The 26,687-nt window shown below is 43.4% G+C and overlaps 2 protein-coding genes across 3 annotated transcripts in view; one reads left to right on the forward strand and one right to left on the reverse strand.

Annotated features, from left to right (window-relative positions):
- Positions 1–26,687, reverse strand: part of LOC114650919 (ankyrin repeat and SOCS box protein 9-like) — a 336,765-nt gene that overhangs the window by 173,900 nt on the left and 136,178 nt on the right. The gene's annotated exons all lie outside the window — the stretch shown is intronic.
- mospd2 (motile sperm domain containing 2) overlaps positions 1–26,687 on the forward strand; it is a 111,200-nt gene that overhangs the window by 43,666 nt on the left and 40,847 nt on the right. For both annotated transcript variants that reach the window (XM_051927225.1, XM_051927226.1), the window contains exons 6-9: positions 9,848–9,908; positions 12,765–12,803; positions 19,792–19,916; positions 25,518–25,694. In XM_051927225.1, the coding sequence (XP_051783185.1) occupies positions 9,848–9,908; positions 12,765–12,803; positions 19,792–19,916; positions 25,518–25,694 (402 nt within the window). The remainder of the gene's footprint in view (positions 1–9,847; positions 9,909–12,764; positions 12,804–19,791; positions 19,917–25,517; positions 25,695–26,687) is intronic.

Consider the following 26,687-nt stretch of genomic DNA (forward strand, 5'->3'; position numbering starts at 1 on the left):
AGTGGTCAGAAATTCCAGTTGAGAGGTGTAACAAGCTTGTTGATGGTTATAGGAAGCGCTTGATTTCAGTTATTTTTTCCAAAGGGCATGCAACCAAATATTAAGTAGAGGGTGCCAATAATTTTGTCCAGCCCGGTTTTTGAGTTTTGTGTGAAATGATGCCCGATTTGGCTTTTTTTTTCTCTGTTTTTTTGTGTTGGTCCAGTGCACGTAAAGGAAATAAACGTGTGTATACCAAAACATTTGTAATTGCAAAAATTTTCTGGGAGAAATGGTGCATTTTCAAGGAAAATTCCAGGGGTGCCAATAATTTCAGCCATGACTGTATCTTGACCTACTTGAAAATGTTTGGGTATTGTATTATTCACCAGTAAAAGTAGTATGATGGTATATTTGAGTAGTCAAAATTTAAAATTTATGTGTGTTATGTTTTAGTAGTAAAAATGTAAATTTCAAATATTTTGGTAATTCAGTTTTACGTTTTTAAAAATGGGTGACTTTTTCCCCGTTGATGTTTATGGAACTTGCATTAAAAAATTAGGGTTAGGGTTACTTGACTTGAATGCTTGACTAAAAGATTTGCATACTAAGCAATCTCTTGCTCCACAAATATATGGGAGCAAATGACAGACCAAAATCCTATACTCTTACAGTGGCTTCTTCAGTATGTGAAAGGGGTATGCAATTACAAACCTTTTCCAAAACAACTACATATGTAGATAAAGAACTGACAGACTCTTCAGGTCTCTGCTTTAGTACTTTAGTTTTTCCAGCAATGAATTGTAGTGTTATCACTTGAGAATCTGAAAATACTCTTTTTATGTACATCCCCTTAATACCCAATGCTATCGTCATTTTCATTTGGATCCAAAAATGTCCCAGACAAAGTGAGTTTTGATCCGTCTTTGCTGAGGACAGCATGGATGATACCACCTCTACCCTTGCACATCGATTTAATAGTTAGCTAGATTCTGGTTCAGCGTTTACAAAAGTTATTTTCCATTACCTTACCAAACCAGATATATGGCTGCATTATACAAAAAAAAAAAAAAAAAAAAGGTAAAACAACTAAAATATAGTGTGCATTTTCAGAGTCTTGTAGGTAGGTAAGATACATAGATTATACCTTATTTGTCCTTACTCTTGTAGCCCCATGTTTACACATGTAAAATAGCACAAACAAGAATATCATTAATTTGTTATTGGTCTTTGTACCACTGAAGACCCTGTCACACTTACTGATCAAAAGAATAATAGTCACAATAGTAAAAATGGAAGTGTAAAAGAACAAGTTTAAAATAAGTTAATAATAATTAGATTACCAAAAATGGTTACAAAAATATGTCAAATTGTTTGGCATGACTTCTGAACCCCTTTGCTCCAGTAATCAAGAAGAGGAATATGCATCTGACTGTCCAGACACTGACTAAAAAAGAATGCAAGTTCCACAATTACCTTCAGCTCTGTAGCTGAGAGCAGAGTAACAGAACATTGGCCAGATTTATCAAGAAGTATCTTTAACACGGGTCTGTTACTCAAATAATTGTTTTAGGGCCAGTCTGGAGTTTGCCAGAAAGAATGAGGGTCTTCAAGCAAAATTTGGGGAAGGTTTTGTAGACCTAGGAGAACTAGTTTGAAATTTTTGCCAATATTCCAAGTGCTATATGTGGAGCAAACCTAACACTACTCTTGCCCCAAGATGTATAATTCCTATAGATAAATATGCTGTGGGAATACTTCTCATCAACAGGGTCTAGGTAATATGTTAGAGTTGAATGTAAGATAAAAAGAACACAGTGCCATAAAACAAGCAAGTGATTTTGTCTGGTCTTTCAGAATCCACCAAATACAGCACCAAAGCAACATTAGTTTATGTTACGAAAAGGTGAAATGTCATGAAGTGGTCCAGTCAAAGTACAGGCATCTGCTTTCTAGAGAATCTATTACACAATATGTAAAAGAAAATCAACAACCATATTCCCCAAATCTAGCATCATCTAAGGCAAGTCTGTCTGAAGGAATAGACATCAAGGACTCTTAACCAGTGTGCAAAGCTATACTCTTAAATACTTAATGATGGTATTATATACTATATATACTGTATATATGTACCCATTCAGACCAAAGCTACAAGCTGTTGGACGAACTCCAAACTTGTTTTTTTTTTTGTTTTTTTTTAAATCAATGGCTTTTTTTCTGGCCGCTCTTTGATAAAGCCCTGCTCTGTGGAGTTATGACTTAAAGTGGTCCTGTGGACAGATACTCCCATCTCTGCTGTGGATTTTTGCAGATACTTCAGTGTTATCCTTGGTGTCTTTGTTGTATGTATTAATATCCTCCTTGCCCAGTCTGAGTTTTTGTGGGTAGCCTTCTCTTGTCTTTTATTTTCTTTCAGTTTTGTTATAATGGATTTAATGGTGCTCTATGTGATATTCAATGTTTGGGATATTTTTTATAACCCAACCTTGATCTATACTTCTCCACAACTTTGTCTCTTATCTGTTTGGAGTGCTCCTTGGTCTTCGTGTTGCTTGTTTAGTCTAGGTGTTGCAGAGTCAGTGGCCTTTCAGAACAGGTCTATTCATACAGACATCATTTGGCATATCATGTGACTCTTTGATTGCACACAGGTGAACCAAAATCGACTAATTATGTGACTTCCAGAGTTAATTGGTTGGAGAAGATCTTATTTAGGGGTTTCATAGCAGAGGGAGTGAATACATATGCATTCATAACTTTTCAGTTTTTACTTGTTTTGTTTATATAGTATATTGGCTGATTGGCTGGCCCAGCGCTGACTCAGCTGTGGAATGGCCAAATGGGGGAGGCAGCTTGATGGCTGAGGTCTTCAGGACTCTAAACAAATCCAAATCATATTATGGGATATCATCTACTGTTAAATTCTGCTCCATACTTGTACATTTTTTATTTTTTATACTATATTGAGGATTTGTTCTGTTCTGTATATTGTATTGTATTGACCCCATTCTTTTGACACCCACTACATGCCCAACCTACCTGGAAAGGGGTCTCTTTTTGAACTGCCTTTCTCAAGGTTTCTTCCATTTTTTCCCTACAAGGGTTTTTTTTGGGCAGTTTTTGGGCTATACAAAAATAAATTGTATTGTGTGTGTGTGTATAATATATATATATATATATATATATATATATATATATATATATATATAATATACATAATATAATATATATTTCTCAGCTGCAAAATTACTTTTTAGTAGCACGATGTGCTTAGGTCAGAGTCCAGAACAGAACTGCTTGTACTGAGGCAAGATGGCATTTTTAAAAGCCTGGAAGGGAAATGACGTCATTGGTGCAGGAACTGGGAGTGGCGTCCTTGTGCCCGGAAGTGATGTCATCCTTGGGGCCGGCAACAGGCGGGATTTCCCGGGAAAGGTCTGCAAGGGACTGAGGGAGAGAGTCAGTACACTCTGCCGCCCCCTGGCCTGGCGTAGAATTACTAGTGTTTAGGCCCTTCAGCTGTTTCCAATGCGCACGTGTGTAACAAGCCCCCCCCCCCCCCCCCCACCTTAGCCCAGACCCATCAGGTCGGCGGACCTATCCGAATGGTCGTGGACTTGAGAGAGAGCATCAGCATTGGCATGGAGAGAACCCTTATGGTGAACAAGCGAAAACTTATATGGTTGGAGGTCAAGAAACCACCTAGTGACCCGTGGATTAGACTCCTTGTAAAGGGCCATCCACTGGAGAGGTGCATGGTCCGTCACCAGAGTAAATTCACGGCCCAAGAGGTAGTTCCTCTACTGCGTAATCACCCATTTTATCGCAAGAGCCTCCGGTTGCACTGCCACATACCTAGTCTCCCGATCCAGCAGTTTCTGGCTCAGGTACATGACGTGGTGTTCAACACCATCGACGCTTTGGCTCAGCACGGCCCCCAGGCCTGTGTCCGTCTGGAGTATGAAAGGAAGTAACAAGTTGGGTGCTTTCAATATGGGTGCTGACGTAAAAGCCTGTTTTAGGTCACAAAATGCAGCGGCAGTCTTGTTAGTCCATACCACGTGGTTTGGAGCCCTCTTCTTTGTTAAGTCTGTCAAGGGTGCTGCTCTCTCGGAAAACCAGGGTACAAACCGGCAGTAGTACCCAGCTAACCCGAGGAAAGCCTGCACTTGCCACTTGGTATTCGGACGGAGCAAGTTTAATATGGCATTAACTTTGGAGCACTGTGGCTTCATGGCACCCCGACCCACCAGGTAGCCCAAATATTTAGCTTCTTTTAATCCAAAGTAATACTTCTTTGGATTAATTCGAAGCCCGGCTTCACCCTGCATCCACAATACCGTTTCCACCTGCCGCACGTGGTCCTTCCACGTGCTGGAATAGATGACAGCGTCGTCCAAATAAGCAGCACTAAACGCGTTATGAGGCCGGAGCACTTTGTCCACCAGACACTGGAAAGTTGTAATCCGAATGGGAGGACCCGGTACTGCCAGTGCCCACTAGGGGTGCTAAACACGGTCTTAACCTTGGCGGAGTTCGTTAAAGGAACCTGCCAGTACCCCTTCATCATGTGAAGTGTGGTCAAAAATTTCGCTTGTCCAAGCCTCTCAAGGAGGTAGTCCACGCAAGCCATTGGATAGGTCGTCAAACTGGGAGACGATTCAGTCGACGGAAGTCGTTGCAAAACCTCCAACTCCCGTCAGGCTTATTGACCAAGACAATTGGACAGGACCAGGGACTATAACTTTCCTCAATCACACCTAGATCCAGCATGCACTTGATATCAAGCTCCACCTCTGCCTTCTTTACTTCGGGAAGACGATATGGGTGTTCTTGTTCGACAACTCCAGGTTCTGTCACTGTCGTGGGCAATCAGAGAGGTCCTTCCGGGTTGCTCATTCACTACCTCCGGAACTGACAAGATCGCTGTCTCATGCTCCCGTCTCTGTTTAGCATTCAACTTGGGACCGAAGTTAAGGCTGTCGTTCTGAGCAAAGAAAGAGTGGGGCTGAGCAGAGGAGTGATCGTAATCCCTCTCCTTCCACGGCTTCTGCAAGTTGACATGATATACCCACTCGCTCGGCCGACGATTGGGTTGTTTCACCAAATAATCGACGAGCCCTTTCCTCTCCTTAACTTCATACGGGCCTTGCCAGTGGACAAGTAACTTAGAATGCGAGGTAGGGACCAATACCATGACCCGATCTCCCATTTGGAACTCCCAGAGGGCCATGCCACGATCATAATAGTGGGCCTGTGCTGCTTGCACCTCTTCCATGTGACTTTTTAAAATAGGTCGGATTTTTCCAAATTGATCGCGTGATATAGTCTAATATATTGATAGAGGGAAGAGCCTCTCCTTCCCATCCTTCTTTTAAAACATCCAGTAGTCCTTGGGGTTGTCGTCCATATAACAATTCAAAAGGGGAGAACCCCATAGAGGCTTGTGGGACTTCCCGATAAGGAAAGAGCATGAGGGAGTGGAGCTGATCCCAGTTCCTCCCGTCCCTGCTGACCACCTCGCGCAGCATTTGCTTGAGAGTCTGATTGAACATCTCAACAAGACCGTCAGTTTGAGGATGATATACCGCGGTCTTTAAGTGTTTTATTTTAAGTAACTTGGCCGTTTCCTTGAACGTCGCCGAGGTAAAGGGCGTCCCTTGGTCCGTAAGTACTTCTTTAGGGATCCCGACACGTGCAAATACCCCCACTAGTTCCCGTGCGATAGCTTTAGTAGTGGCAGAGCGCAGCAGAACTGCCTCTGGATATCGGGTAGCATAATCCACGAGGACTAATATATTATATATTTATGTCCTCGGGCTGAGGGCTCCAGAGGTCCGACTATATTGACCCCAATGTGCTCAAAGGGAACATCAATCCGGAGGAGGGGAACAAGAGGAGCGCGGTCCCTCCTAGGAATTTGCCATAATTGACATTCTGGACAAGAAATGCAAAAACGGCAAACCTCCTCATTAATTCCTGGCCAATAAAATCGGAGCTTAATCCGCTCTAAAGTCTTTTCAGTGTCTAAATGGCCTCCCAGGAGGTGGACGTGTGCCAACTCACAAACCTGCCGCCGGTAGGTTCGTTGGATTAGCAACAACTTCCGCACCTCGCCCTCATGTTCAGCTATTCGATATAACAGATCGTTGTCTAGTACAAAGTGAGGGTCGTGTGGCATTGGCTGATGAGTGCGTTGGCCATTGACAAGCACAACTGCATTTTTTGCAAACTTCAGAGAGTCGTCATTCCGTTGCTCCCTCTTGAAAGACGCTGGTGTTTTTTGAATTGCAAATGCATTTCAGAGAGGGGGTCCAGTATGACCTCAAGGGGCGGGAAGTCCTCCTGACTCGTCGAGGCCCGGGTTGATGACATGTTTAAGTGCGACGGCCCAGGAGCCTCCCCGTCCTCCTCGCAGCTCTCCGTACCTCTCTCCTCCGGCTGGTTACACGGCATGGAAACAGCCTGAGTCGGGTTAGCCCCTTCCATGACTAGGCCTACAGGGTTAAGGGGAGTAGTTATCAGCACCCCGCATTTACTGTCAGACCAGTACCGCCCTAGGTCACAGGAGAAGGTGGGCGTGGGTGGACTGCCACAGAGAACTTTTTTACTAACCCTTCATAGCTTAAAACACACAGGGCGGTTTTATATACACGTGTTTCCCCGTGTATGCACCGGATACTGGTCTTTTTTCTCGTCCACTGTCGCGGTAATACGTAACGGCAATCAACAATAGAAATGCTGCTGCCGGAGTCTAGAAGGGCTGTAACTCAAAATCCATGTATAATTACTACTCCCGTATGACCAGTAGCCAGGGGGTTCGTAAGTGCACATAACTGTCCTCCCCCTTCCACCCGCATTCCTCCGCGAACGTCCCAGCCTGCGCCCCGGGGACATCGGGACAGGCTTTGGCTTATATGGAAGGGATTTATACAGTGGGACATAATCCCTATGGAGTCCACTAGAGGACCGTTTTGCTCTCAGATTGTGAGGCTGGCTTAGTTCTTACTTGTGTTATTAATTCTTCCAGGGAATGAAAGTCTCCCCAGACCTGCTGGGCAAAATTATTGGGAGGACCTTTAATTAGAATAAAGCATGCCACCTGCTGCACAATTTGTATGATGTTTAATTCAAATGGCTTCAGCCATTGAGCCACTAGCTCCCAGAGAGCATAAGCTTGCTCCCGGGTTGATCTCTCCGGATCATATTCCCAAGTTTGAAAGTCTTTTACTTGCTGGTCTGGGGATAGCCCATATGTCTCTGGGACCTTGGTCCCAACGGGCGGCTCAGTCCTCTCCTCTGAGAGAACATAATAAGCCCTTTTCGTTTTCACCCAGGAACCAGCCCACGTCGGTGGGTCTCCTCTCACATTCTCCCTGTGTAGGACTAGGGGCTCGTTTTCCCTTGGTGGGAGCGAAGCCTGCACCATGTCGCTCCGGATCGCTGAGCGTGCCCCCCACCCGGAAACACGGCCCCGGTACTCTCCTACCTGAGTATATCCATGGTTCCTTCCCGGTTTCTTCTGGGAAAGCCTCATCATGCTGGCTACGCCACTACAACAAGAAGGAGTCGGAGACATCATAAAGAGTTGGGGTAGCGACCCATATAATATTTTCTCAGCTGCAAAATTGCTTTTTTAGTAGCACGATGTGCTAAGTTTCAGAGTCCAGAACAGAACTGCCTGTACTGAGGCAAGATTGCAATTTTAAAGGCCTGGAAGGGAAATTACGTCATCGCTGCAGGAACTGGGAGTGGCGTCCTCGTGCCCGGAAGTGACGTCATCCTTGGGGCCGGCAACAGGCGGGATTTCCCGGGAAAGGTCTGTGAGGGACTGAGAGAGAGAGTCCATACACTCTGTCGCCCCCTGGCCTGGCGTAGAATTACTAGTGTTTAGGCCCTTCAGCTGTTTCCCATGCGCACGTGTGTGACAATATTTATACTGTATATATATATGTGTATATAATTATAATATATACACACACACACACACACACTAGGGGGGCTCTGCCCCCTGCTCTCTTTGCTCGCCTACCCCTGGGTTTGGTTTACCGGATATACAATGTGAATTGTTACATATGCATTATTTTCACTTTTACTTTAAAACTTTTGTAAAAACAATACTTGTCCTTTATTTCCAGCCCCGGGTGTGGTTAAATCTCTTTTTCGTAGGACGTATAACTCTGCTCACGTTGTGAAGGGGGTGTGGCTGAATGCACATGAAGAAGATGCAGTCGGATCATGTTGTCTTGCTGCTGCTGGCGAGGTGCCTGTTATGTCTGTTGCACGTTGATCATTTAAAAGCCTGTATAGCAGCTGTCCTTTTGCCGCTTCGTGTCTCTGCCGCTCGCGTTGTGAAGGGGGGTGCAGTTGAACACACGCTAAGGAGTTGCAGTCGGATCATCTGCTGGCTTCCAATTGCTGCTGCTGGCAAGCTGCATGTTCTGCTTGTTGCTTGTCGTTGTTTTAAGAGCTGGGAGCACATGATGTCTGACTACCAAAAGCATTCCAACAACTGCTTGGTTAGATGTCCGTGAACTTGTTTTAAATGTTGTCTCATTGCCTTGTCTCGCGTGACGTTAAAGTGTCTCTCACGGGACGTCAAATTGTAATCTCTTGGCACCAAGTCTCATGTTTAAGGTCCCCGCGAGACGCTCCGTGACCAATCTCTGTCATCTCCCGGGTCTTTTAAGTGTCTTCCAAGAAGATCATGTCTCGTCTCCCTGGTCTCCCTTCCACCAAGATTTTTTTTTTATAATAGATAGATATATATATATATATATATATATATATATAATATTATACAAAATCTAAATGAAAATCCATTTTAATGTGACAAAACTGGACAAGTGCAGAGGGGGATGAATACTTTGCACCCTTGGCACTATTTGTGATCAGGCCTGTGATGTCCATAATTCCATCCATAAATTAAATGATGAATCTGAACCTGTGCCTGCCTACACACTCAAAAGGCTGTGTACAACTATTAATTGGTATTAATCTGTGTCTATTTAAGTGAAGAGAAATGTATTCTTTTGAAGATTTAATTATGACAGTAATGTCCAATATCTTTATTGTGAAGAGAAAACTACTGAATAGTGGGAACCAAGGTGCATTACAATAAACAAAATCCATAAATTTTAAGTAAAAAAAAAAAGTGCATGCATTAAGTCATATTACACTGCTGTTCAAGTAATTAAAAAGTGTCTTCCATATACAAGTCCACTTAAGGTTTGGTATGTGCTGAGTATTTCAGTAAAGCAATAAACATATAATTTGCTTTTAAGGCTACAATTAATGAGTTTTAAACATACTGAGTTTATGCTTTAACTGCAATATCTTTTTTTTTCCATTGTGGAGTCTGTTTAATTTTGTAGATAATGGCTCACAAAGTATAGCCTGCCAAGGGGTCAAAAAAGTTAGGCTCCTTTTGCAGAGTAAACAAAGTCGGCAATTGAAAGAAATACTGTATAATTCAAGCTGGAATCCTTTTGCTTTCTCATTTGCTGGTTAATCTAGGTTTTGCTTAAACATAATATGAAAGTTTGATGCAATTTTGACATTGAGAGTTTAAATATGTAAATTAATTGTGTATAGATAAAATATGTGACATTTGTTCCAATGTGACCTCCACTCATTATCGGCATTTTGCATGCATTTCATCGCTGGCATAATACTTGCATTTTGATGTGAAAAATGCTTTAATGTATTGTTGGAAAAACTCCTCTTATAATCCCTTATAATTTAAATATTTGTTCTATGTCATCTCTTTGTAGTAGACCTTTATGAGTAGTTTTTTTAGAAAATATGAAGAAACAAGATTTTCTTTCCTTTATTAATGCAAAGTTGTTTTTTTTCTTTTCTTTTTTAGGATATGGATTTTGTAAAATACATCATCAGTTGTTTCAAGGTTTATTATCCAAAATTCCTTTGTAAGTATTTAACTTGTCTTAGTAATAATTTTATTTTTTTCTCGATGTTTAGTAACAATGAAATTTTCTGCTGCAAAGATTTTTTGTTGATGTCATGTGTTTATTTAGATGTTTAGAAAAATACACCATTACAATTCTTCCTTGCACAATTAAGATAAAGGTTAATGTGTTGTTCAGTTGTGTAGTTACGCATTTCAAAACACCAACATTTAAGCATGCACTAAAAAAGGGAAAAAAATAACCTAGAGGCATTACAATAGAGGAAGAAGTTTTGTTTTGATTATTGTTTCAGTCAAGTACTGTCTTAGTCCGAAGGTCAAAAGGGGGTTTTGAAACAGAAAATCTAGATGTAAATGGCATTTTAGCAAGATCAGCCTAATTTTGCTAACAAAACTTTACCACCAGCTGTATGAAAATTCAGATACTTTTCTAAACACTAAATTAAAATTGTATTTCACTTTTAACAATAGCTAACTGACTTTATCCAGCATTGCCTAGGCAAGAAAGTGAAACTGTATAAAGACTCACACATGCCACCCAACTCCACCTCACCATGCTCACCTGGACTCAGAGGCAACCCGCATGCCACACACTCTCCTGACTCCATTAGCCAACCCAAACCCAGGGTCCACATCACAGGCTTACCAGCAGCCATTCATCCAGGACGATAAACTTTTAGAAGCTGGGAGACGTGTTTGTAGTGCTGTTTCTAAAAACACACGGTGATTACTGAGCTGCTTTATAGCAGGCTTCTCATGCAGGTATACTTTCCCTTCTGCCTGAGGAGTGTGTCCCTCTCAGATCTGGACCCAGGGGTGCCTACTTTATTGTTTTTTATACAGTAGATACAGAATAATAGAGAGAGGAATTAAATTAAAAAAATAAGAAACAACATTTTCCCAAAATACAGGAATTGAAGTGCTAGGTGGACACATGAAATAATGGAACAGGAGAAAAATCGATCATATATTTACTGAGCATAGCAATGTTTAATGTACATTTTTTTTTCTAAGTAGGAGAGCAATTTTGCAGAAGGTGTTGGTGTTAAAAAAAATTAGCAATTTCTTATTTAATTGTCTAATGGAGATTTTTGTTGGTTAACTGAAATTTTATACTGTAATTATTTTGGGTTACTGTTTTCTTAATATGATGTGTGTCTGTCAACAGTTGCATAGCTGAAATTATACAAACTTTTGTTTTGAGTGATAACTATGTAAACATTGTAATTTGCCACAGCAGTTCTGTCAACTGATCTGAGGCCATATGTTCTGGACACTCTGGTAATAAGAGGGTGTTGAGCTGCTTGTTTAGACCTGTAATGTCTGTACTAAATGGATCTGGAATATTCAAATTGGAACAACTTGTTGATGCCGCTATTTGAGATAACTTAAGCAATGTATTCTGAATTGATCTAGTTCTAGTTCTAGTATTACAGAATGCTGTGGCCAATAGGTTGCCTGTCAGCCCAAGAATCTCTTTATGGGAATCAACAATAAGAAAACCTGTGAAGTTTTTTTTTGGTGCAAAGATACCAGCATGATCTCTGGATTTGATTGAGAGTTAACATAGCGTTCCTGTTTTGGGGAGGTTTGTTAAGGCTAAGAGCAATAACCTTTTGAATAATGTCAATGAGCTTCTAATTAATCATTTGATGACTTACAAAGAGTAGGCTTGGCATCACCCCAGTAGTTCTTGGTAAGGGTGGGGAAACAGAGACCTCAGCTGTGGGGGGTATTGTCAGGTGGAAATAGTAATTTCAATAATGTGCCCTTCTCAGAGACAGCAATGCTGGAAGCTTTGATTGGGGTTTGGTCCATTTCTATGCCTTAAATCACTGTAGAATTTAAAAAAATAATAAATCATTAGCCTTAGATGTGGGCTTTTTGGCTCTTTGATGTTGTTGTTGTGTGAAAGGCAGGAACAGTGTCTTCCTAACAGAAAACTATTACTTCTTTTTTTTTTTTATAAGAAGTAGGGGGATGAAAGGTTTGTTCAAACTGCAGAGCAATTACAATGGTCATCCATAACTAAAAAAGCATAAACAAATTTGTTAAGAAAAAGAAGAGACTAAGAAACAGCCAACAATTTACTCTAGTCATTTGGTTAACTAATATCTAAATTGTTCTGATATCATTTCCAGTTACGTTATAAAAGATGTCAAGGTTTCTGTTACATTTGCATGACAATATGGCTACATGAAACTGCTACTGCAGTTTCCAGTGGCACTTTCTGTGTCCATATTTACAATCTTATATTTTGTGTGTTTTATATGTTTTGTTTGTTTTTTTTTTTTAATGTCACATTACACTGTAATAAGCTGCCAGGGAGTAACGATTGACAAAAGAAATGAACTAAAGACAGTGTTTTTTCCAAAAAGGAAAAGAAAATTTACACAGGCAGCACGAATGCAGGTGTGCATGTGATTGTGAAATGAAGGGCTCTGTATGCCATTGGACAAGGCACTAGAAAAATGGAGGGAGAGAGAGTTATGATCCAGAAGGTAAAAATTTAATGTTCACCCAAGTGACCAATTTGGTGCCAGGACCTTTCAAAATATGTTAGACATGATTGATTTTAGAGTATCATTATCAAATCACACCCAGAGTAGGACTAGCATTTCATTCTGTTTTCATTATTTCATGACAGCAGGAAATTATCGGATTATATAGTCATGGTATAATGCAAAAGTGGATGCTAAAAAATGAATTAATTTACAGAGCTTAATAAAATGTTTTGTTGTAAATTCTGTAAGTTTTTTCAGTTTACCTAACGTTGATCTTTTTGCAGTCTGTGTATTTCATGACTGCTCTTACTGATTAGTGGCTGCTTACATATACAAGTTTATCTCTCTTACAGCAAAAATGATCATGTATGAAATGCCATGGATCATGAATGGTGAGTATATTATTTTGCTTATTAAGCTTTATTTTGTTGTTTACCACTTCATACCAGTTGAAGGTGATGTAAAGATACCAGAGATAGTCCAACAGAAAACTACACTAACATACCAGAAGTATTTTCGTACTTGTTGAAGTAAATGATTCATTTGTTGAATTATAACATATAATAAAATTGTGTGTGTGTGTGTGTGTGTGTGAGTCTATATACAGTGATGTGCAAAAGTATTCAATCCCTTTGAAAATCCTTATAATATTCTACCATGACAAAAGATTTGTACACATATTCATCCATTCATTATTTTTAATGTGAACTCTTATGCTGTAACAATACATTTCCAAAGTCAAAATAAACCATTTTCTGTAAATATTTATTTGAAGAAGAAAAACTCAAAAGTTGATGTTTGCATAAGTATTCAAACATCTGTGCTTTGGAAGTGCCAGGTATACTCAGATCACAAATTAATTACAAAAGACAAAAAGGTGACAGTCATTTGACCATAGTTAAACATAATTAGGTACTACTTCTGAGTCCTTTATCTCCCTGGATATGAAAAGCACCCTTTGTAAGGGCTGTAACCTTTGTTATTCAATCACTGCAAAAATGAACATAAAGGAGCATTCTACTGATGTGAGAAACAAAGTCATTGAAATGCACAAGGCAGGAAATAGCTACAAAAATACTGAAGAGTTTGAATGTCCTGTTAATCACTGTTGGATCAGTCATCAGAAAGTGGAAGTTTCATCATCGCACCCAGACTTTTACCAGAACAAGCAGTCCCTCAAAACTAAACCTCAGAACAAGACTGTCACTCTCAGAAGTCTGCAGTGCTCTTTGGCTGAAACTGGGGTGAGGGGCAATGGTCCACAGTTTTCAAGAACTCCCTATCAAACAGACCTTTACAGGAGGGTAGCAAGAAAGAAACCATTGTCCACATAAAAGCATATTTCTACGAAATTTTCTACAAAACATGAGAAAAACCCAGTTAACATGTGGGAGGTGGTTTTCTGGTAAGATGAGACCAAAATAGAACTTTCTGGCCAGGCTTCAAAGAAGTATGTGTGGCATAAAACTAAAACTGCCCATGCCTCAAACACCATACTTACTGTGAAATATGATACAGCATCATGCTATGAGGGTGCTTTTCATGTGCTGGGACCAGGAATCGTGTCAGAGTTGAAAGGACAATGGATCGACACAAATACCGCACAATTTTGCAGCAGAACTTGTTCTAGTCTGTTATGAACCTACATCTCAGAAGACATTCATCTTTCAACACGACAATGACCCTACACATAAGGCCAAAACAACACTGGAATGGCTAAAAACAGAAAGAGCAATCCTTTGGAATGGCAAGTCAAATCCCTGATCTTAACCCTATTGAGAAACTGTGGCACTATGTGAAAACTGGTGTCCAGAGGTAGCATCCCACCAACTTGGAAGATCTGCCAAGAAGAATGGGGAAGAATCACTCCTAAACAATGTGCAAAACTGGTGCATACTTACTCTAAAAGAATTAAGGCCGTTATTGCAGCAAAAGGGTTCTCAACAAAATATTAATGTGTATGGCTTGGATTAACTTTTGAGTTTTTCTTCTTCAGTGACCACAGAAATGTATTGTTACAACATAAGAGTTCACATTAAAAATACTGAATGGATAAATATGCAAACAAATCTTTGGTTGTGCAGAAAATGACGATGACTTTTAAGGGGATTGAATACTTTTGCATGCCACGATATGCACACACATTTTTTTTCTTGTAGATACTTCAGACACACACATAAAACAGTTATTAATTTTGGAAGTATGTTTAAGTTTATCTTGAACTTAAAGTGGATGAGGCATAAATGACATTCATCTTATGTCATTGAATACAGACATAACATGCTCTCAAGCCATAAAAAGTATAAGCTATTACACTTATTTTAATAAAAAATGTATTTAGAGAGGTATGACCATTATCCTGTTTTTTTTTTTTTTTTGTTTGTTTTTTTCCTGAGTTTTACAACTGTGGGAATGTGGGCATGACTCATTCACCCCTCCCCCAATTACCTTCCTCGGCTATCATTAGTGTGTCGCCACCACTGACTATGTATTGTACATGTGCTCATGTCGTTTGTCATTCACTTATTATTTTTGTTTTTATACCATTCAAAATGCTATTTATGAACAGCTGCCTGGAACTGCAAATGCACATTCACTGGCTCAGAGGCAATCTCTTTTGTGGCATTACCTAAATAGAGAGCTCCATCTGTTAGCCGTGCAGTGCCTGTCTCTAACCATTGTGAATGGTGCACTTCCCTAGTAATGTCGGCTGATCTCTCTCTGTGTAAGCCTCCACCTTCTCTGCACAGCGTCTCCACGACACTACACCTGTCCACTGTAGAAATTCCACCCATATTGCCAATTGAAGTGCTGTGGGCACACACCACAAAGCATCTGCATCTCAGTTTGAAGATTTGAACTATGTTCTCTAGCTCAGAGGAAAGCGCTTTACTGGGTGAGCTAGATGGAGAGCTACATCCATCAGCTTTGCAGAGCCCGTCTCTGATCCCTTTGAGTGGTACCCTTCCCAGGTGACTTCAGTAGGTCTCTCTTTGTATCAGCCCCCACATTCTCTGCACATCATCACCACTACAATGGCTATCCTTTTTATGTAAGTTTTCAGCTATCCAAAGTAGTACCTGTTCATTACCTCAGATAATCCGTATTCTACTGTGTATAATTATCATCTGATAAGAAGGAAAGCACTTGTATTTATATAAAAAAAAAATGTTTTTATATCAAGTACATTGTTCTAGTCTGTATTCCCATGTCACAGTCTTGTTCAAATGCACACTACTTGAATATAATCATAATCATAATGATGATATTCATATGTATATAAACATAAACAAAATGACCTCATGGTACACTCAGGTGCCCTAGATAATGCTGTGTATAATTTTGTATATTCAATATGTATGTATGTGTATTTATTTATATACATATTATACATATTTATACATATTTTGGTGTACTTGCATATTTTTGCATAGCAATTAGATTGTTAGCTAGTGTCTACAAATAACATGAATTAATTAGATAATATGTTGTTGGGTACAGAAGCGAGATGATCTTTCACACAGCCTCATCACATGGTATAGTCTCCTTCTTTGTTATTCAGTTTCATATCTGTGACACTCAAAAAATATGATCTACTGTTCCTATCATTAGAGATGCAATTGCAGATGGGAAGAGCAATCCTACAGTTATTATGGGAGATCATCTTTCAAGGGCCACTGACACCTTTGATTCTACAGTTTGTGTATTCTGATATCTTTTTAGAATAAATATGAACACTATATTGAAATTTTTACCTTGGAAAGAATGACTGGCCTAAGGTATACACTGGGCAATAAAAGTATTTGATTAAACCAAACAAGTTAAAGCAGCTAATTCTCAATTAATTATCATTAATTATTTAAAAAGCAGGGCATTACATCCATACCAAAAGTATATCCCTTTTACCATTGTCACCTTTAAACTATCCATCCATCCATCCATCCATTGTCTCCCGCTTATCCGAGGTCGGGTCGCGGGGGCAGCAGCTTGAGCAGAGATGCCCAGACTTCCCTCTCCCCGGCCACTTCTTCTAGCTCTTCCGGGAGAATCCCAAGGCGTTCCCAGGCCAGTCGAGAGACATAGTCCCTCCAGCGTGTCCTGGGTCTTCCCCGGGGCCTCCTCCCGGTTGGACGTGCCTGGAACACCTCACCAGGGAGGCGTCCAGGAGGCATCCTGATCAGATGCCCGAGCCACCTCATCTGATTCCTCTCGATGCGGAGGAGCAGCGGCTCTACTCTGAGCCCCTCCCGGATGACTGAGCTTCTCACCCTATCTTTAAGGGAAAGCCCAGACACCCTGCGGAGGAAACTCATTTCAGCCGCTTGTATTCGCGATCTCGTTCTTTCGGTCACTACCCATAGCTCATGACCATAGGTGAGGGTAGGAACATAGATCGACTGGTAAATTGAGAGCTTCGCCTTGCGGCTCAGCTCCTTTTTCACCACGACAGACCGATGCAACGCCCGCATTACTGCGGATGCCGCACCGATCCGCCTGTCGATCTCACGCTCCATTCTTCCCTCACTCGTGAACAAGACCCCGAGATACTTGAACTCCTCCACTTGGGGCAGGATCTCGCTACCAACCCTGAGAGGGCACTCCACCCTTTTCCGGTTGAGGACCATGGTCTCGGATTTGGAGGTGCTGATTCTCATCCCAGCCGCTTCACACTCGGCTGCGAACCGATCCAGAGAGAGCTGAAGATCACGGCCTGATGAAGCAAACAGGACAACATCATCTGCAAAAAGCAGTGACCCAATCCTGAGCCCACCAAACCGGACCCCCTCAACACCCTGGCTGCGCCTAGAAATTCTGTCCATAAAAGTTATGAACAGAATCGGTGACAAAGGGCAGCCCTGGCGGAGTCCAACTCTCACTGGAAACGGGTTCGACTTACTGCCGGCAATGCGGACCAAGCTCTGGCACTGATCGTACAGGGACTGAACAGCCCTTATCAGGGGGGCCGGTACCCCATACTCTCGGAGTACCCCCCACAGGATTCCCCGAGGGACACGGTCGAATGCCTTTTCTAAGTCCACAAAACACATGTAGACTGGTTGGGCAAACTCCCATGCACCCTCCAGGACCCTGCTAAGGGTATAGAGCTGGTCCACTGTTCCGCGACCAGGACGAAAACCACACTGTTCCTCCTGAATCCGAGGCTCGACTATCCGACGGACCCTCCTCTCCAGGACCCCTGAATAGACTTTTCCAGGGAGGCTGAGGAGTGTGATCCCTCTGTAGTTGGAACACACCCTCCGATCCCCCTTCTTAAAGAGGGGGACCACCACCCCGGTCTGCCAATCCAGAGGCACTGTCCCTGATGTCCATGCGATGTTGCAGAGGCGTGTCAGCCAAGACAGTCCTACAACATCCAGAGCCTTGAGGAACTCCGGGCGTATCTCATCCACCCCCGGGGCCCTGCCACCAAGGAGTTTTTTGACCACCTCGGTGACCTCAGTCCCAGAGATGGGGGAGCCCACCTCTGAGTCCCCAGGCTCTGCTTCCTCATTGGAAGGCATGTTAATGGGATTGAGGAGGTCTTCAAAGTATTCCCCCCACCGACCCACAACGTCCCGAGTCGAGGTCAGCAGCGCACCATCCCCACCATATACAGTGTTGACACTGCACTGCTTCCCCTTCCTGAGACGCCGGATGGTGGACCAGAATCTCCTCGAAGCCGTCCGAAAGTCATTCTCCATGGCCTCCCCAAACTCCTCCCACGCCCGAGTTTTTGCCTCAGCAACCACCAAAGCCGCATTCCGCTTGGCCTGCCGGTACCTATCAGCTGCCTCCGGGGTCCCACAGGACAAAAGGGTCCTGTAGGACTCCTTTTTCAGCTTGATGGCATCCTTCACCGCCGGTGTCCACCAGCGGGTTCGGGGATTGCCGCCACGACAGGCACCGACCACCTTACGGCCACAGCTCCGGTCAGCTGCCTCAACAATAGAGGCACGGAACATGGCCCATTCGGACTCAATGTCCCCCACCTCCCTCGGGATGTGGTCGAAGTTCTGCCGGAGGTGGGAGTTGAAGCTACTTCTGACAGGGGGCTCTGCCAGACGTTCCCAGCAGACCCTCACAACACGTTTGGGCCTACCACGCCTGACCGGCATCCTCCCCCACCATCGAAGCCAACTCACCACCAGGTGGTGATCAGTTGACAGCTCCGCCCCTCTCTTCACCCGAGTGTCCAAGACATGTGGCCGCAAGTCCGACGACACGACCACAAAGTCGATCATCGAACTGAGGCCTAGGGTGTCCTGGTGCCAAGTGCACATATGAACACCCCTATGCTTGAACATGGTGTTCGTTATGGACAATCCGTGACGAGCACAGAAGTCCAATAACAAAACACCGCTCGGGTTCAGATCAGGGGGGCCATTCCTCCCAATCACGCCCTTCCAGGTCTCACTGTCATTACCCACGTGAGCATTGAAGTCTCCCAGCAGAACGAGGGAGTCCCCAGAAGGTATGCCCTCTAGCACCCCCTCCAGGGACTCCAAAAAGGGTGGGTACTCCGAACTGCTGTTCGGTGCATACGCACAAACAACAGTTAGGACCCGTCCCCCCACCCGAAGGCGAAGGGAGGCTACCCTCTCGTCCACCGGGGTAAACCCCAATGTACAGGCTCCAAGTTGGGGGGCAATAAGTATACCCACACCTGCTCGGCGCCTCTCACCGGGGGCAACTCCAGAGTGGTAGAGAGTCCAGCCCCTCTCAAGGAGATTGGTTCCAGAGTCCAAGCTGTGCGTCGAGGTGAGCCCGACTATATCTAGCCGGAACCTCTCAACTTCGCGCACTAGCTCAGGCTCCTTCCCCTTCAGAGAGGTGACATTCCACGTCCCAAGAGCCAGTTTCTGTAGCCGAGGATCGGACCGCCAAGGTCCCCGCCTTCGGCCACCACCCAACTCACACTGCACCCGACCTCCTTGGCCCCTCCCATAGGTGGTGAGCCCATGGGAAGGGGGACCCACGTTGCCTCTTCGGGCTGTGCCCGGCCGAGCCCCATGGGTGCAGATTTAAACTATCATTCTCCAAAATGCAGATTTTCATCACCCTTGTAGAGATGTAAATTAGAGTCTAAGACCTACATAAAACTGAGGGATAAATGCTGGAGGACCAGGTCATAAATTGCTGGGCTTTATTTCATTCTCATAAGTTAACCTTTTATGTATTTATTTCCTTATTTTTAAACATCCTAAAGTCAAACATTCAAATCCCATTTATGCCTCATATCGGCAAGCCTACTTTGCATACTGTTAATTAAAGGGTATTAGTTGCTTTACAAATGCAAAAAAAAAAATCTTTGCCTTGGAAAACATTTATGAAGAAGAGAAAGTTAATTTTAATGTAAAAAATTGAATTCTCTTAATATAGCTGCATGGAAAATTGTGAAGACTTGGCTAGGCCCTGAGGCAATAAGCAAGCTGAAGTTTGCATCAAAGAATGAAGTTCAACAGTTCATTGATCGTGAACATCTACCTCCATACATGGGTGGAACGGTATGTGTACCTTTTAAATTGTTTTATATGGATGTTTTTTATAAAATGGAATCTCATAAAGTCTGTTAATATTTAAGACATTTTTGTCAGTAAGTGGAGAAAATACTTTATGGTAGGAACATTTTGGACCTCAGGTTAGACTGTGGTAAATTCTAGTTTGTCATTTTAAATCAATTTGTTCATGCGGTATTTTTTTAAGGCAGATGGCACTTGTGAATTTTTATGTGAAAGTTAGAATATAATGCAAGGGTTGCCCAAAAACTTTTGAACACTTTTTGTAATGCAGTCAAACTTAACAAAAAAAGTTTGTGCAACTAATTCTGGTGTTGGAATGCAATATTATACATGTTCCACAAGTAGTTCCATTTGTTAGTCAGCACAGAAACAAACAAACAAATGTGCAATAACTCTTTACTTACAAACAACACTACACTACAATATAGCAAATGACACTAATCGGCTTTAATCTTTTTACTGCTGGCCCTTGGGATCCTTTATTCTTCCTTGTGCTTTGATCACAGTAGCCATGGTATTACAGGTAGTCGCTGACTTGCGACCTATGTGTCTTAGGATTATCCATCCATCCTCTTCCGCTTATCCGAGGTCGGGTCGCGGGGGCAGCAGCTTGAGCAGAGATGCCCAGACTTCCCTCTCCCCGGCCACTTCTTCTAGCTCTTCTGGGAGAATCCCGAGGCGTTCCCAGGCCAGCCGGGAGACATAGTCCCTCCAGCGTGTCCTGGGTCTTCCTCGGGGCCTCCTCCCAATTGGACATGCCCGGAACACTTCACCAGGGAGGCGTCCAGGAGGCATCCTGATCAGATGCCCGAACCTCATCTGACTCCTCTCGATGCGGAGGAGCAGCGGCTCTACTCTGAGCCCCTCCCGGATGACTGAGCTTCTCACCCTATCTTTAAGGGAGAGCCCAGACACCCTGCCGAGAAAACTCATTTCAGCCGCTTGTATTCGCGATCTCATTCTTTCGGTCACTACCCATAGCTCATGACCATAGGTGAGGGTAGGAACATAGATCGACTGGTAAATTGAGAGCTTTGCCTTATGGCTCAGCTCCTTTTTCACCACGACAGACCAATGCAGAGCCCGCATCACTGCGGACGCTGCACCAATCCGCCTGTCAATCTCACGCTCCATTCTTCCCTCACTCGTGAACAAGACCCCGAGATACTTGAACTCCTCCACTTGGGGCAGGATCTCTCTCCCAACCCTGAGGGGGCACTCCACCCTTTTCCGGCTGAGGACCATGGTCTCGGATTTGGAGGTGCTGATTCCCATCCCAGCCGCTTCACACTCGGCTGCGAACCGATCCAGAGAGAGCTGAAGATCACGGCCTGATGAAGCAAACAGGACAACATCATCTGCAAAAAGCAGTGACCCAATCCTGAGTCCATCAAGCCAGACCCCCTCAACACCCTGGCTGCGCCTAGAAATTCTGTCCATAAAAGTTATGAACAGAATCGGTGACAAAGGGCAGCCCTGGCGGAGTCCAACTCTCACTGGAAACGGGTTCGACTTACTGCCGGCAATGCGGACCAAGCTCCGACACCGATCGTACAGGGACCGAACAGCTCTTATCAGGGGGTCTGGTACCCCATACTCTCGGAGCACCCCCCACAGGATTCCCCGAGGGACACGGTCGAATGCCTTTTCCAAGTCCACAAAACACATGTAGACTGGTTGGGCGAACTCCCATGCACCCTCCAGGACCCTGCTAAGGGTGTAGAGCTGGTCCACTGCTCCGCGACCAGGACGAAAACCACACTGTTCCTCCTGAATCCGAGGTTCGACTATCCGACAGACCCTCCTCTCCAGAACCCCCGAATAGACTTTTCCAGGGAGGCTGACGAGTGTGATCCCTCTGTAATTGGAACACACCCTCCGGTCCCCCTTCTTAAAGAGGGGGACCACCACCCCGGTCTGCCAACCCAGAGGCACTGTCCCTGATGTCCATGCGATGTTGCAGAGATGTGTCAACCAAGACAGCCCTACAACATCCAGAACCTTGAGGAACTCTGGGCGTATCTCATCCACCCCCGGGGCCCTGCCACCAAGGAGTTTTTTGACCACCTCGGTGACCTCAGTCCCAGAGATGGGGGAGCCCACCTCTGATTCCCCAGGCTCTGCTTCCTCATTGGAAGGCATGTTAATGGGATTGAGGAGGTCTTCGAAGTACTCCCCCCACCGACCCACAACGTCCCAAGTCAAGTTCAGCAGCGCACCATCCCCACCATACACAGTGTTGACACTGCACTGCTTCCCCCTCCTGAGACGCTGGACGGTGGACCAGAATCTCCTCGAAGCCGTCTGAAAGTCGTTCTCCATGGCCTCCCCAAACTCCTCCCATGCCCGAGTTTTTGCCTCAGCAACCACCGAAGCCGCATTCCGCTTGGCCTGCCGGTACCTATCAGCTGCCTCCAGAGTCCCACAGGACAAAAGGGACCGGTAGGACTCCTTCTTCAGCTTGACAGCATCCCTCACCGCCGGTGTCCACCAACGGGTTCGGGGATTGCCACCACGACAGGCACCGACTACCTTACGGCCACAGCTCCAGTCAGCCGCCTCAACAATGGAGGCACGGAACATGGCCCATTCAGACTCAATGTCCCCCACCTACCTCGGGACATGGTCGAAGTTCTGCCGGAGGTGGGAGTTGAAGCTACTTCTGACAGGGGGCTCTGCCAGACGTTCCCAGCTGACTCTCACAACACGTTTGGGTCTACCAGGCCTGACCGGCATCCTCCCCCACCATCGGAGCCAACTCACCACCAGGTGGTGATCAGTTGACAGCTCCGCCCCTGTCTTCACCCGTGTGTCCAAGGCATTTGGCCGCAAGTCCGACGACACGACCACAAAGTCTATCATCGAACTGAGGCCTAGGGTGTCCTGGTGCCAAGTGCACATATGAACACCCCTATGCCTGAACATGGTGTTTGTTATGGACAATCCGTGACGAGCACAGAAGTCCAATAACAAAACACCACTCGGGTGCAGATCGGGGGGGCCATTCCTGCCAATCACGCCCTTCCAGGTCTCACTGTCATTGCCCACGTGAGCATTGAAGTCTCCCAGCAGTACGAGGGAGTCCCCAGAAGGTATGCCCTCCAGCACCCCCTCCAGGGACTCCAAAAAGGGTGGGTACTCCGAACTGCTGTTCGGTGCATACACACAAACAACAGTTAGGACCCGTCCCCCCACCCGAAGACGGAGGGAGGCTACCCTCTCGTCCACCGGGGTAAACCCGAATGTATAGGCTCCAAGTCAGGGGGCAATAAGTATGCCCACACCCGCTCGGCGCCTCTCACCGGGGGCAACTCCAGAGTGGTAGAGAGTCCAGCCCCTCTCAAGGAGATTGGTTCCAGAGTCCAAGCTGTGCGTCGAGGTGAGCCCGACTATATCTAGCCGGAACCTCTCAACCTCGCGCACTAGCTCAGGCTCCTTCCCCTTCATTCCACGTCCCAAGAGCCAGCTTCTGTAGCCGAGGATCGGACTGCCAAGGTCCCCGCCTTCGGCCTCTACCCAACTCACACTGCACCCGACCTCCTTGGCCCCTCCCATAGGTGGTGAGCCCATGGGAAGGGGGACCCACGTTGCCTCTTTGGACTGTGCCCGGCCGAGCCCCATTTTAGGATTATTCAACTTACAATCGCCACCGCATCACATGGGCAAAGAGCTTTCGCTACACCAGCTCTGTGTGCCGTAACTCCTTCATCTCAATCTCCGTTTATTACCTGCAGTGGTTTTGACTATGTTCAGTTACATTTGTCTTACAATTACAAGAAAAAAGGCAATTGATTTTAACACAAAAATGAAGGTGATCAAACATTATGAGGGATTCAAGAAACCTAATGCAATCGCATGTGACTTTAAGTTATCCCATTGTGATCAATGCTCTGCATGCTCTGTACTGCTACGGTCTGACTTTGAATCCAATTAACCTCTGAAATTTCTGTGTTGTGGCTAATGATGTGCTGCTTCATGTAAACCGCCACGAAGGGGTAATGAAACCACTCTGAACTCCTTTATCTGTTAATGCTTATTATTAACATGCTGAAATGTTAAAACAGAAAACAGTGCTCAAACTCTGCCAGTACAGTTCTTCCTCTCATATTTAACTCAGTGAACACTGGAAGAAGCTCATACTGAGGAAGTAACATAACACAGACGAACAAAGGATTCATGAAGCTATTGAAGGTTTGGCACCCATGCAAGCAACAATAATAATGAAAAGGGGAGGAGGTGTGGTGATATAGGGGTGCTTTGCTGGCAACACAGTGTTCACTTTATTTAGAACTAAAGGCACACTTAACCAGCATGGTTACCACAGCATTCTGGAGTGACACACGGACTATTCTGGCATGTGCTTAGTTGGATCCATCCCTTGCTTTTCAGTGATCTGAAATATACCTCCAGGCTGCACAAGAACTTCTGGGCAAAAAAGAAGAGTGATATAGTGCAGATGACCAGTTCTTCATAGCCACCTGACCCAAACCCAGTAGATTGTGAAGAAAGGCAGCTACCAATACCCCATTTTACCAATATTTGCGATTCCAAAAAAATTTTCTGTGAATAAACAGTGTGTCCACATGTTGAGTCATTTAACTGTCTACTGCCACAGGCGTAATACCATCTTGTTTGTTTTTAGTTGGGTCATCATTATCTTTTCAATAGGTCAATGGGCAAAACACACCTGTTTTTTTGTATTTGGCTTCCTGTTTCTTCATCTCTGTGGAAGAAAGCAAACAACTTACAAATCAAAAGATATATATACATAGAGAGAGAGAGAGAGAGTGAGAGTGCTTGCAGGAATAAGAAGAATGAAATGAAGAAATTTAAGATTATCAATAGGCAGAATTACATACCACATTACTGACAGCATTAAGAAATTCAAGTGTTGTGTACAGCCTTTTGTCTGTGTGGTGTGGTGTGGTGTATTCTGACAGGAATCTTTGGCTCAATCAACTGTGTAAACAGATATGCTGGTAGCAAAGAAATACAGTCCTGGCAATATCAATGTTACTGAAAAACTGCATCTGATGGACACTATTCAGTCCTATTATAGAATATTTATAATACCTTGCCAGATTAATTTGTTTTACTTTATTACATTTGTGATTTGGTTATTTTTTTGTGATAGTCTTTACCCTGCTCCACTTAGTTTTCCAAAAGGAACGCTTTGTAAAAAACAAATACGTGGTGTATATATTCACTCAAATATTGTAAATGATGCACATGTTTTGGTTCTTTCTTGTCTTGCACTCATTAAAAATAAATGAAAAACAATGCAATTTTGCTTCAGTAAAGACTCTTTACTCAAGTCTATTTCATTGTTCAGTGTGTCCAGTATACTGTACCTTGATAGGGCAATATTTCTACTGATTCATTCGCAGCACCAGCTGCTAAACTGATCAACATAGCTTGATGCTTTTTATATTACTTTATTAGGCATATGATACTTACTTAAAAACGTAGTAAGTTCAGTCCAGTTGTTAAAAAGTATGTACCTCATGCAGCACATTTCAAAAATTAAATATCAAGGAAATTAGCATGGTGCCATATGTAATCACTTACTTATTTTTCTTTTCTTAGGACAACTTTAAATATAGCTATCCACCTCTACCAGATGATGACTTTCAAACACCACTATGTGAAAACGGACCTATTGTCAGTGAGGATGATACAGAAAGTAAAGATGATGCTGAGTCAGAATGCAGGGATTCACTTGACATGAGTCAGAATGAAGATCAACTGCAGAAAACAAAAAAGGTATCTTATTTTTGCATACTACCTTATCCTTTTAAAATGAACTTAAATTATGTTATGTTGGTTGTTTAACATCTCAACCCTAAAAATAATTTTGTTTCTTAAGTCTTCAACATTGAAAATAAGTGGTAAATTGCAAATATAAGAACTTACAGCTTTCTTACTAAGAATCAAGTTTTAACTTGCAGTTGTAATCTTCCCAAAATGTTTCTGTGGCTGCCATTGAAAAATATTGACCCTGTGAATAGTAGAAAAAAAGAATAAAAGAAAAAGCGTTATCCCTATAATTTTCCTTTAATATTTATTCAGATTAATATTTCAGTGTATGAACTGAGAGTAATTTGTATGTGCATTATATGAAACAGTGCCAAATAGTAGCTTTTATTGTCTTTTAATATAGAAAGGTAAAGGTATTAGATTCTGTTTTACAACATAACATTTACTGTGTTTTCGCTCTTCCTTATAGGCATGACCAAACTTTTTTAGGATGCATTAATTACCGTAATTAACAACTAGATCAGGGGTGGGCAAAGTCATTCCTGGAGGGCCGCAGTGGCCGCGGGTTTTTGTTCCAACCCAGTTGCTTAATTAGAAAACAATCCTTGCCAATAATTATATTTCATGGCTTGTTAGTGCTTTCACTCTGCTATGTCAAGTCATTCTCATATCCTAGATTTTTTTTTCCATTCTAAGGATATCATCCAAATACTTTGAAGTGTAAAACGGATGGGTAATTCTCAATCCTTCACTTTTTTCTCTTCTCTTTCCTTCCAAGTATTTAATTAAACCAAATAGTGCACGATAAATACACACAGGTGTAAAGGGTAACAAGCAAAATGGATAACTGCTGGTTTCTTTTGTCATTTGCATCTTATTGCTAATAAGAAGCAATTAAAAACCGAGAATGCAGCTGTTTAAGACTTAAATAAGCAATAAGGGTTCAAAATCTTAATTAGGGAGATAACTAAAATGAAGCAGAAGATGTTTCTAGAGCAA

Source organism: Erpetoichthys calabaricus, chromosome 4 (genome assembly GCF_900747795.2).
Source record: "Erpetoichthys calabaricus chromosome 4, fErpCal1.3, whole genome shotgun sequence".
Classification (NCBI taxonomy): Eukaryota; Metazoa; Chordata; class Cladistia; order Polypteriformes; family Polypteridae; genus Erpetoichthys; species Erpetoichthys calabaricus.